Source organism: Macrobrachium nipponense, chromosome 22 (assembly GCF_015104395.2).
Source record: "Macrobrachium nipponense isolate FS-2020 chromosome 22, ASM1510439v2, whole genome shotgun sequence".
Classification (NCBI taxonomy): Eukaryota; Metazoa; Arthropoda; class Malacostraca; order Decapoda; family Palaemonidae; genus Macrobrachium; species Macrobrachium nipponense.
In genome coordinates this window covers 23,577,650-23,591,125 of record NC_087213.1, presented here as the reverse complement: position 1 = coordinate 23,591,125, position 13,476 = coordinate 23,577,650, and the positions used below count along the sequence as shown (strand labels likewise).

General features: G+C 38.5%; 1 protein-coding gene across 1 annotated transcript; it reads left to right on the top strand.

The window, feature by feature from the left end:
- Positions 1-1,583: 1,583 nt before the first annotated feature.
- On the top strand, positions 1,584-12,786 carry LOC135198220 (uncharacterized). The gene is made up of 4 exons (XM_064225792.1): positions 1,584-2,538; positions 6,244-6,293; positions 11,688-11,741; positions 12,631-12,786. Exons 1-4 carry the CDS (start codon positions 1,749-1,751, stop codon positions 12,784-12,786), a joined length of 1,050 nt encoding a protein of 349 aa, XP_064081862.1. The 5' UTR covers positions 1,584-1,748.
- The last annotated feature ends 690 nt before the right edge of the window (positions 12,787-13,476 follow it).

Sequence of the window (13,476 nt, the reverse complement as noted above, 5' to 3'; positions counted from 1 at the left end):
TTAATTTCAGTCGCTTGGTTCTCAGTTCTGTGAAACGGCTCTCATGAAGTCAGTTTATTAACAGTGATCTTGTAATGCAGATAGGTCAGTTATTATTTGCAATTGGTTTTTCGAGATATATACAGTTCTCTTATTGTGTCTACGGAGATGGCGTCTTCCTCCAGATCTTCCAGTTCAGGACCTTTTTTGTTCCCCTTTTTGCCAAGTTTTGGAATTCTTTTCCTCCTTCTGTTTTCCTTAATTTAAAGAGGAGCATGTCCCACTTATTCCTTCCACATTTATCCTTCCCCATGACGGTAAATGTCCATATCCAACATCATTGAAGCTTCTGTCTTGCCTCTGATTGGTCATGATGAAATTTCCTTGCTTCTGATTGGTCATGATGAAAATTCCTTGCCTCTGATTGGTCACAATGAAGTTTCTGCCTTGCTTCTGATTGTCACGATGAAGTTTCTGCCATGCTTCTGATTGGTCATGATGAAAATTCCTTGCTTCTGATTGGTCACGATGCAGATTCCTTGCTTCTGACTGGTCGCGATGAAGCTTCTGCCTTGCTTCTGATTGGCCTCTGTTTTATTTAGCGTCATGCACTATCCGCAATGGCACTTTCAACGTCATTTGTTTCATTAATGTTGAAATATTGAGATTTACCGCTCTGGGTGATTAAAACTGGCCATTTGCAAATTGTGAAAATTAGGATTAACTCAGAGTAAATGGTATATTCAGGCCTGATCATTGCTAGATTGTAGAGAATGGTTCTGAAGCTCCGTGGTGTGTTCAGCTGGTGTCACCAAATGGGATGTTTCCACGATAAAAAAAGAAATAATATATTAGATGAATGCAAACATCTCCAAATGGTGTTGTGAAGTTGCCGTCGTTCATAGACGAGCATCATGCATGAAAGCATCAACAGTTTCCTTTCTGAATAGGTTTTCAGAGTCAGTCTTTAGTCTTCGAGAACCTGCATGCTACATGTACTATGTATATGTAGCATGCTTGTGAAAGCTTGAGAATTAATTATTCTTGCTGCTGGGTAAATTCGTCACTCAGCACTAGCTCCATTGGTCAGCAGCAAAGCTTTTTCCAGTAGCCTTTTTGCACGCTACTCGACTATTGAGTAAATGGTAACCGTGGGAAAGTTGCAGACCATTGCCGTTCCATTCCGTCTTCCACGATGTCCCGCGCCGCGGCTTCAGACATTTTCAAGATCGATGATGAAGCTTAAAATTTATCCTTGGGCCACAGTTACTGCCCTGATATTATTTGATTCATTTAACTCAGAAATCAGTTCATTTACCGCAGTGAGGTGTGGCATTCAGGATACGGATTTCTTATAGTTTTCTTTCGTGATTGATTATCGTTCCATTAAGAATTTTGGGCACTTGATTTTAGTGATGGATTATTGTGCCATTAGGAATTTGGGCGCTTAAGGCCGCTAACATAATTCTGCCAGCTCACGCATGTAGTATTTAATTCGTTTCACTCATTGCTAATCGATTGTGGCCCAATGTTCAATATTCGCAATTGTAGACCTCCTAACCTCAGGGTTCATATGGACTTCAGTCGCAGCGTTGGCTCCAGGGAGTGACATCTGTTATTTTGCTTCTTGACGTCACATCTTGTTCGTTGGTGAAGGAGTTACAAGGATTAGGATGTCTCAAAGACTTGTTAGTCCATCCGAGGAGACATCGTGAAGAGAGTTGTATGTGATCTGATCATCAAAGCACTTCACCAGGACAGAATTCAACATGCGCTTGAAAACGGGATGCTTGATAGTGTCGGTTATCGACTTGGTGCTTCTGATTCCCGAATTCGTTTCCGGTGGTGACAGTGCCTCGTATCGCCTCCTGCGGATATCCCAGGCCCGTCTGAATTCGGGCAGTCTCAAAACGAGTTCTCGTAGGGTGCCACCATCCAGGTATAACTACCTCCTCTGCAGTCGATCCTGTAGCGAGATGGAATGGTGCAATCTGTGGTGTAAGGATCCTTCGTCCGATGAGATCTGTCTCTTCTACGACATGTACGTAGTGGCGCAGTATAAGGAGACGGAGCTGGCGGATGCCCTCGCTTGCTACCTTCAGAAGAGACCTGACTTCGTCGTCGGCTCCATCGTGATCGGACCTCCTCCAAGAGCTGCCTTTCCCACACGTGTGAAGGAGAACTTGATCGATGGCATCTACACTCGAACCATCGGAGAATGTTACGTACCCAATGAATACTCGAACCCTTTCTTCAAGATTGACTTCGGAAGCGTGAAGCCAGTACAGAAGGTCACGATGGTCCTTCAGCCCAACTCTGTCGCGGAAAACGTATACGACATAGAAGTCCGCGTGGGAACAGAGGACTTGCCAGAAACAGACCTGGACCAGTACAGGCTCTTCGGCTTCTTCCCGGGACCCTCGTCCGCGGGCCTGGCGATCGTCTTCAAGCGTCCCGACCCTGCCATGGCCCGATATGTCATTTTTCGACGATTCCCCGACCCTGCCCTGTGTGATCCCAATGCCGTGCCAGGCATTTCATTCTGCCTGCTACAGCTTTGCCATATTGAAATCAATTAATGCATGGCAATACCAAAGTTTTTTTTTTTTCATCGGGTCCAAAATAACAATTTATAATTCAAATAATTTGAATTATAATTCTTAAATTATGGACGAACTTTTAACTTTTTTATCATATTTGTTGGCCCTTGCCATATTGAAATCAATGAAAGTTTTTTTTCAAGTGGTCAAAAATAATCATTTATAACTAAATAATTTAAATTATAATTTTTAAATTATATACGAACTCTTAACTTTAGTATTATTATTGTGTACCCTTTATAGTACTATAATACTTTAGAACATTGTATATAGTACTTTCTTGATTAAAATGTTTGTGGAACTGGTTTTATAGATGGAAATAATTGTACCAGAGTGATTCGGATATCAGTGGAAATAAATGTGATTTAAGTTTATTTTGGAGTTGGTTTCACACTGCTCACCTAAGTAATTAATTACGAACATCTCAAAGGCGCCTGTAGTAGTATATGTATTTTGGCGCTAGTCAGTACAGGCATAATGTTTCCTGTTTGAATAAAATAAAATATTTATAATTATCTCTCATTGAGAATAATGGCTTATTTTTAAATGTTTGTAAGTCCATGTTGGGAGTTCGTGAATGGTATACTTAACAATGATGTTATATAACAAAACACATTTTTATTAACGGGGACATTTTTATTTTTTCTATAGCTGAGTTCCGAGTCTATAAATCTCTGTAAATTATTAACCAGACAGAAACAGAAAAATGAATTTCCATATAAACGGAAACATCTTCATTTTTATTTTTACATAAATTTTCTGTTCATAACATTCTTTAAGATAGACCTGACTATCGGTTTGACCGAAGTGGCAATGTGTCATTCAGCAGCTAAAGGATTTTTCCCTCAACTTCAACTTCAACTTCAACTTCAGTCATCGCGGATCTTCAACCCATGAACAGAAGGCTGCTATTGAGCCTGCATCTGTAATTCTTTTAGAAGAAAAAAACTGAAAGATTAAAATACGTAAGATGTCAATCAAAATTCTTTCTTTTCGTTTCACCTACGAGAGACAGGAAGCAAAACATACAAACTGTCATAAGACATTCGAAATGTCTTCCCACAAGACATTTAAGACATCATATAAACGACCTACGTATGTCCTTTTTATGCGTACTTGTATGTCCTAAGAGTTGCTGAAACTGCTTTTTACGGCGAGTCTTAGAGCTGGTTTCATTGTTATTGTAAGAGGAGAACTTTCCTCTCTCTCTCTCTCTCTCTCTCTCTCTCTCTCTCTCTCTCTCTCTCTATATATATATATATATATATATATATATATATATATGTATGTATGTATGTATGAGTGTATGTATGTATGTAGTATGTATGTATGTATGTATGTATATGCATGTACACATACCATACATATGATTATATTATATATATATAGTAATATATTATATATATTATAATATATATCATACATAAACATACATACATAAATGCATGAGTCTCATATTAAAGGTCGACTCCCTTCATCGATATTCATATCATTATGAGTCGTTTTCCCCACAGAGATCTGTACACGTGCATCATAGAGAAAAAAAAAGATCGATTGTTTTTGGCAGGACAATGAAAAATCATATGAACACAAAAGTTGCCATCAAACACCATCAATTCCACGGCATCTGCGACAAAGAACCAATAACCAAAACTTTCCTATCTGTCTAATTCATAATATGCAATATTAAATTCCTCTTTTTTGGACCACGCATTAATTACTTAAAAGCGCGGCTGCCATCAGCCCTATATGAATAATATTCAGTCATAGATCAACAATATTTTCATAATTGGGTTGGTAATTGTACGTTTACGAAGCAAATGAAGTATCAGGTGTCTGGAAATGTTCCAATAATAGGATTTGTGACAGGTGAGACGGACATTTGCAGGTTTCGCTCTTATTGATTTGCCTGTATCTGAAAACAGAGTAGGAATTCGAACATTCTCTGAAAATTAGTCCTTTTGTAAGTAAGCGATACAAAATGAATATATCTAAAGTAAGCTTCACACACACACACACACACACACACACACACACACACACACACACATATATATATATATATATATATATATATATATATATATATATATATATATTATATATATTTACACAACATTCCTCCACTCAGATATCGTCACACCATTTTCATCTGTCTCTCGAAACTAACAATTTGAGCCTCAATTTACGACACTCGGAATTCCTAGGGAGAAAACGTAAAAGATAAAAAAGAAACAGGAGAATGAAATCTATCTCGCTTATTGGAAAAGGAAAATCTTTATTTTTACTTTTTTTACGATAAAAATTTTCTTTGTGATAAAGAAAGGCTAATTTTCTTACAATCAAATTTATCTGTAAAATAACAATTAAAAAAAAAGACAAATTCGTGTCCTTTCAAGGTTAAAAGCTGCCGTGAATAGAAAATGAGTGAAAAATATTTTACAATTCCCTATGAAATATGAGAAGAATTTCGAGTTATATTAAATTTCCGAGTTTCTGGATTCTTCTTCTTCGTCTGTACGACCAATTCTTCACTGGACAGAATTGAACGTCACTTGGAAACGAGTTGCTTTGCAATGTGAAATTCACTCGCGTTTAATTACATTAATACTTGTGTTGTGAGGTAGGCCTTGGCTTTATCCAAACTCAAAATGAGTAGTTTTTGGTTCGTGTCCACTTTGTTATTATGACATTCTTCAAATATTTATATATTTTCGTCGTTTATTATAACTTTTTATAGATCACGAAATTTATGGAACTCCCTTAACATAAGTTTGCAAGTATCATGAAGGGAAATGCAGATTTCTTCTGCTTACTCCCCGAGTAAGCGAAAACCAAAAGAACAAATAAATAGCGTTCTTTAAGAAGAGTATTTTTCCAATTCGATTACCAGACGCGGTCAGCGGATTACATTCTCAGTTGCACTGATACCTTTTAGGAAAACTTTTTTTCCTCAGTTCACTTTTTTTTTTTTTTTTTTTTTTTTTTTTGAGACGTGACTGATGTCGTGTGGTGCTTGTCGTTTCCCCTTCCTGTTTTCTCTAGGCACCAAGAACGGTATATATAAAACTCTCTTCTTGTGCTTATTGTGCATGATTCAGTTCACCTTTGTTTTTTTTTTTTTTTTTTTTTTTTTGTGCGTTCGAACGACCGTTCCAGCAGTCAAGGCTGGAACGCACGAAAGCAAAACCGTTCTTCCTGCTGGGGCGGAAGAATCATCACGCAGAAGACGTCACTGCTTCCACCTCCCTCGAGACCCATCTTAGCAAAATATGAGACGTGACTCATGTCGTGTGGTGCTAGTCTTTTCCCCTTCCTGTTTCCTCTAGGCACCAAGAACGGTATATATAAAACTCTTGTGTTTATTGCCTTGTCTTTTCTTAATGGGAGTAAAGGAAATCTCAGTCTTTTATTTACTCGTTTTGAATTCCTTTGTGGAAGTCTAAGGACTCATGCGCTGAGATCCAGTTCTCTGCCTTCGTCAGTCTACAGGGAAAGCAGGAATTGAAGTTACCATTATACGTAATTTCACGAGGCATATTTCATGTCCTTTCAAAGCAAGGGATGAAGGAAGGAAGAGAGTTCATTGCGTAAGCTTTATAATAAATTCTAAATAATCTATATGATATTAACTTATTAATTGATCATCTGGATGTATCTGAAGCCTGGACACCTGTACCACCTTCCTCCCAGAAAGATGTGACCAGGAAACTCGTCAGTGTTGAATTCCGTTTTGTCAGAAATAAAAGGTTCATGCTCGCGCTAAAATGGTAGCTATATATCGGTTCTCCTTTAAGCCAAGTTGGGTCTTTAAATGCTCTATGGACACAATGGCGAATTTAACCTGAAGTATCGTCGCCTTCTGGAAATTAGCCCAGACAGACAGAGAGTGTTAGCAAGTGGACTTTTGCTTTATTGTTTATGCCCTTGAATTATTATAAAGAGAGCTAGAATTTTTGGCGAGTAAATTCATTTGCATCACATATGACAGTCTCTATTATGAGGGATATTATTCTTATTACTATTATAATTTTTTTGTTACTACTAAACAGTTCATTTTTAGCCGTACTTATTTCATCATTTAACAGCAATGATTACATAAAATACGTAGAGCCGTCTCGCAAAGTGGTTGCTTTCTGCAAAGTAATCATTTTTCTCTCAACTCGCCAAGTCACATTCACATCTTCGTCTTCGTCTCCTTCTTTTGAGCTGCTGCTGTGTGTCCTGACAATATTTGGAAAGCCTGATGGAAAATTCTTTGTCGTATGAGCAAGCAGCACCAGACTTCTGAGGAGCACGTCAAGCTGTAAGCACTGCGCATGCGCGTGCGCCTCCACACTCAAGAAAGGCATTATAGGGTGGCCAGGACGAGCACGCAACGTGACGGGAATAGCAGTAGACTGGGCGTTTCGTGTAAGAGCTTTTGTGCCGTCAATTTCCCACTTCTCGGTTGCAATTCGACTCTTGCATTTAATAGTTTAATAGCCCAGTTGACGGTGATGGCTCGCTTTCTATGTCTAGAGAGATCAGAGTTATTGAGACGCTAAAAAAAACGCCCCTGACCGTAAGAATTATGACGAAAGTCGAAAATCATGACTGCAGGGAGACGATCCCAAATTTGTACAAAGTTATAGCCGCTAATCCTTTCCAGTTCCTCTTGGTAAAGCTATTTTGCACTGTATACACCTATATATATAGTTGTGTATGTAAATATATAAACAATTATACATATAGGTGTATAAAGTGCAAAATAGATTTTCCACAGGAGTTGCAAAGGATCAGCGGCTATTGCTCTAAAAAAAAACTGGGAACGTCTCCTTGTAGTCACGATTTTCGACTTTTATCATAATTATATATTATATATATATATATATATATATATATATATATAATATATATATATATATATACTATATATATATATATATATATATATATATATATATATGTGTGTGTGTGTGTGTGTGTGTATGTATATATATATAATATATAATGTATATATATGTGTGTATGTATATGCATATATATGTATATAGTACGTATACACTCACTGCATAATATTTTCCCTTTATTGCAATACACGTCCAGTTAATTGAATAGCAAGTTGTTCTCTCCCAAGAGGATAATCAGAACTCGAAATAAATTTCTTCATTGGCTAGCGATGATTTCCCCCAGCGGCCATCGACTCACCAGAGGACGAAAAAACATACATAGATGCTTATGTGTTAACTGATGAATCTTCATAAATCCTCAGTTTCCGCGGATACAGCAGTTTCCTCACGCACATTAATTCTTTATTAGATGAGACAGTAGTAACTCGGATGATACATATCCATCCCTTTGTCAAGTACTACAGCAACAGTTATGTGTGATGAAGAATTTATGTTTTATGGGTTTTACTGATGGATTATAAGTAACTTTCCGTACCAATATAATTGTAGGAGAATACGACGACATTCGTGACATAAATACTTTAAAAATGTGCTCTATCAATAATAATAATAATGATAGTCCCAATATAATTGTAAGAGAATACGACGACATTCGTGACATTAATACTTATAAAATGTACTCTATCAATAATAATAATAATAATAATAATAATAATAATAATAATAATAATAATAATAATAATAATAATAATAATAATAATAATAATAATAATAATAATAGCCAGTAACTACAGGCCTATCACCTGCCTACCAATAATGTGGAAGTTACTAACAGGTATCATCAGTGAAAGGCTATGCAACTACCTAGAGGAGCCAAACACCATCCCCCACCAACAGAAAGGCTGCAGAAGGAAGTGTAGGGGCACAAAAGACCAGCTCCTGATAGACAAAATGGTAATGAAGAACAGTAGGAAAAGGAAAACCAACCTAAGCATGGCATGGATAGACTATAAGAAAGCCTTCGACATGATACCACACACATGGCTAATAGAATGCCTGGAAATATATGAGGCAGAAGAAAACACCATCAGCTTCCTCAAAAATACAATGCGCAACTGGAATACAATACTAACAAGCTCTGGAATAAGACTAGCAGAGGTTAATATCAGGAGAAGGATCTTCCAGGGTGACTCACTGTCCCCACTACTCTTCGTAGTAGCCATGATTCACAAGACAAAAGTACTACAGAAGATGGATGCCGGGTACCAACTCAAGAAAAGAGGCAACAGAATCAACCATCTGATGTTCATGGACGACATCAAGCTGTATGGTAAGACCATCAAGGAAATAGATTCCCTAATCCAGACTGTAAGGATTGTATCTGGGGACATCAGGATGGAGTTTGGAATAGAAAAATGCGCCTTAGTCAACATACAAAAAGGCAAAGTAACGAGAACTGAAGGGATAAAGCTACCAGATGGGAGCATCAAACACATAGATGAGAAAGGATACAAATACCTGGGAATAATGGAAGGAGGGGATATAAAACACCAAGAGATGAAGGACGCGATCAGGAAAGAATATATGCAGAGACTCAAGGCGATACTCAAGTCAAAACTCAACGCCGGAAATATGATAAAAGCCATAAACACATGGGCAGTGCCAGTAATCAGATACAGCGCAGGAATAGTGGAATGGACGAAGGCAGAACTCCGCACCATAGATCAGAAAACCAGGAAACATATGACAATACACAAAGCACTACACCCAAGAGCAAATACAGACAGACTATACATAACACGAAAGGAAGGAGGGAGAGGACTACTAAGTATAGAGGACTGCGCCAACATCGAGAACAGAGCACTGGGGCAATATCTGAAAACCAGTGAAGACGAGTGGCTAAAGAGTGGATGGGAAGAAGAACTAATAAAAGTAGACGAAGACCCACAAATATACAGAGACAGGAGAATGACAGACAGAACAGAGGACTGGCACAACAAACCAATGCACGGACAATACATGAGACAGACTAAAGAACTAGCCAGCGATGACAGATGGCAATGGCTACAGAGGGGAGAGCTAAAGAAGGAAACTGAAGGAATGATAACAGCGGCACAAGATCAGGCCCTAAGAACCAGATATGTTCAAAGAACGATAGACAGAAATAACATCTCTCCCATATGTAGGAAGTGCAATACGAAAAATGAAACCATAAACCACATAGCAAGCGAATGCCCGGCACTTGCAAAGAACCAGTATAAAAAGAGGCATGATTCAGTGGCAAAAGCCCTCCACTGGAGCCTGTGCAAGAAACATCAGCTACCTTGCAGTAATAAGTGGTACGAGCACCAACCAGAGGGAGTGATAGAAAACGATCAGGCAAAGATCCTCTGGGACTATGGTATCAGGACGGATAGGGTGATACGTGCAAATAGACCAGACGTGACGTTGATTGACAAAGTCAAGAAGAAAGTATCACTCATTGATGTCGCAATACCATGAGACACCAGAGTTGAAGAGAAAGAGAGGGAAAAAATGGATAAGTATCAAGATCTGAAAATAGAAATAAGAAGGATATGGGATATGCCAGTGGAAATCGTACCCATAATCATAGGAGCACTAGGCACGATCCCAAGATCCCTGAAAAGGAATCTAGAAAAACTAGAGGCTGAAGTAGCTCCAGGACTCATGCAGAAGAGTGTGATCCTAGAAACGGCACACATAGTAAGAAAAGTGATGGACTCCTAAGGAGGCAGGATGCAACCCGGAACCCCTCACTATAAATACCACCCAGTCGAATTGGAGGACTGTGATAGAGCAAAAAAAAAAAATAAATAAATAATAATAATAATAATAATAATAATGGATGACCACAGGAAGAACATCTTTAGTACAAAAACACAAGAGTACGGGAAACATAGCCAGTAACTACAGGCCTATCACCTGCCTACCAATAATGTGGAAGTTACTAACAGGTATCATCAGTGAAAGGCTATACAACTACCTAGAGGAGACAAACACCATCCCCCACCAACAGAAAGGCTGCAGAAGGGAGTGTAGGGGCACAAAAGACCAGCTCCTGATAGACTAAATGGTAATGAAGAACAGTAGGAGAAGGAAAACCAACCTAAGCATGGCATGGGTAAACTATAAGAAAGCCTTCGACATGATACCACACACATGGCTAATAGAATGCCTGAAAATATATGGGGCAGAAGAAAACACCATCAGCTTCCTCAAATATACAATGCGGAGAGGGATCTTCCAGGGCGACTCACTGTCCCCACTACTCTTCGTAGTAGCCATGATTCCCATGACAAAAGTACTACAGAAGATGGATGCCGGGTACCAACTCAAGAAAAGAGGCAACAGAATCAACCATCTGCTGTTCATGGACGACATCAAGCTGTATGGTAAGAGCATCAAGGAAATAGATACCCTAATCCAGGCTGTAAGGATTGTATCTGGGGACATCAGGATGGAGTTTGGAATAGAAAAATGCGCCTTAGTCAACATACAAAAAGGCAAAATAACGAGAACTGAAGGGATAAAGCTACCAGATGGGAGCAACATCAAACACATAGATGAGACTGGATACAAATACCTGGGAATAATGGAAGGAGGGGACATAAAACACCAAGAGATGAAGGACGCGATCAGGAAAGAATATATGCAGAGACTCAAGGCGATACTCAAGTCAAAACTCAACGCCGGAAATATGATAAAAGCCATAAACACATGGGCAGTGCCATTAATCAGATACAGCGCAGGAATAGTGGAATGGATGAAGGCAGAACTCCGCAGCATAGATCAGAAAACCAGGAAACATATGACAATACACAAAGCACTACACCCAAGAGCAAATACGGACAGACTATACATAACACGAAAGGAAAAAGGGAGAGGATTACTAAGTATAGAGGACTGCGTCAACATCGAGAACAGAGCACTGGGGCAATATCTGAAAACCAGTGAAAACGAATGGGTAAAGAGTGCATGGGAAGAAGGACTAATTAAAGTAGACGAAGACCCAGAAATATACAAAGACAGGAGAATGACAAACAGAACAGAGGACTGGCACAACAAACCAATGCACGGACAATACATGAGACAGACTAAAGAACTAGCCAGCGATGACACGTGGCAATGGCTACAGAGGGGAGAGCTCAAGAAGGAAACTGAAGGAATGATAACAGCGGCACAAGATCAGGCCCTAAGAACCAGATATGTTCAAAGAACAATAGACGGAAATAACATCTCTCATATATGTAGGAAGTGCAATACGAAAAATGAAACCATATACCACATAGCAAGCGAATGCCCGGCACTTGCACAGAACCAGTACAAAAAGAGGCATGATTCAATGGCAAAAGCCCTCCACTGGAGCTGTGCAAGAAACATCAGCTACCTTGCAGTAATAAGTGGTACGAGCACCAACCAGAGGGAGTGATAGAAAACGATCAGGCAAAGATCCTCTGGGACTATGGTATCAGAACAGATAGGGTGATACGTGCAAATAGACCAGACGTGACATTGATTAACAAAGTCAAGAAGAAAGTATCACTCATTGATGTCGCAATACCATGAGACACCAGAGTTGAAGAGAAAGAGAGGGAAAAAATGGATAAGTATCAAGATCTGAAAATAGAAATAAGAAGGATACGGGATATGCCAGTGGAAATTGTACCCATAATCACAGGAGCATTAGGCACGATCCCAAGATCCCTGAAAAGGAATCTAGAAAGTAGCTCCAGGACTCATGCAGAAGAGTGTGATCCTAGAAACGGCGCACATATTAAGAAAAGTGATGGACTCCTAAGGAGGCAGGATGCAACCCACACTATAAATACCACCCAGTCGAATTGGAGGACTGTGATAGAGCAAAAATAAAATAATAATAATAATAATAATAATGATAATAATAATAATAAAACAGTAGTCACCGCGGCAATGACAATAGAAACAAAGTAGATCAAACCTGCATTTTCTACGGGCTGCTCTACGGGCAAGAGGCCATGTTGGCATAAGGCCAGATTAATCAAACAACAACTACTTGCATTTCTCATAGGAAGGCAAGGAACCGTACGAAATTTATTTTGCAATGGCACTATATAATCTGTCCAACATTTTATGCCTTTACAGACCTTGCCACTTGACAGAATTCAGGATCTGATCCTTGTCAACTCGCCGAGTCCTTTTTTAGGAATTCTCGATCTCTGGATTCCCACTCGAGGGTCACTCGATCGCCGGGAATGAGGAACACTCCATTACCTGCAATTCACACGGGAATGGAGGTATATCTGAAGAGGAGGTAACCTTTCTTCACATATGCTGAAAATATATATACATGACTTATGTACGTATATACATATACGTGTATACGTACATGTGTATATATTAGTTTGTTTCAAGGTCAATTAATAAGTTCTTAATAATGATATGTTTCAGTTCTCTAAAGTACAAGGAATAGTTGACCTATTATTTATTTTAGTTTTTTTTTTTCTTCCATCGTTCCATAGTTCTTTTTAGGACGCTCGGATAAAAGTGAAGCTAGTATTCTACAATATTTTGCGAAATTCTGAATATTCTGAAGAATGAGACTGCCTTATAAAAGCCTCCTCATTATCATAAGTATAACAATATACATATTTTCAAGTCATAATCTTAATCTTCGAAAGATACTGCAAAAGTTGCGCCATGGCACCTTTGGCAGTAATTAAAATACAAAATCAACAGCTATTTGCATATAAAAGGCTTTCGCGTTCTATATTACATTAGTAAGATATATATGAATACCTTCTCGAGGGACTGGAAACCTTTCAAAGTGTTTGCAAGAAATTGAAATACAAAGCAATTTTTTATTTTTATTTATTGATTTATTTATTTATTTTATTTTTATTCTTTTTCTGGCATTTCGAGTTTCCGTCTGTCTCTGTCTGTGTGTCTATCTAGGACCTCATTCGTTAAACCTCCGTACTATAGTATTAAGCAACAGTGAATGAATT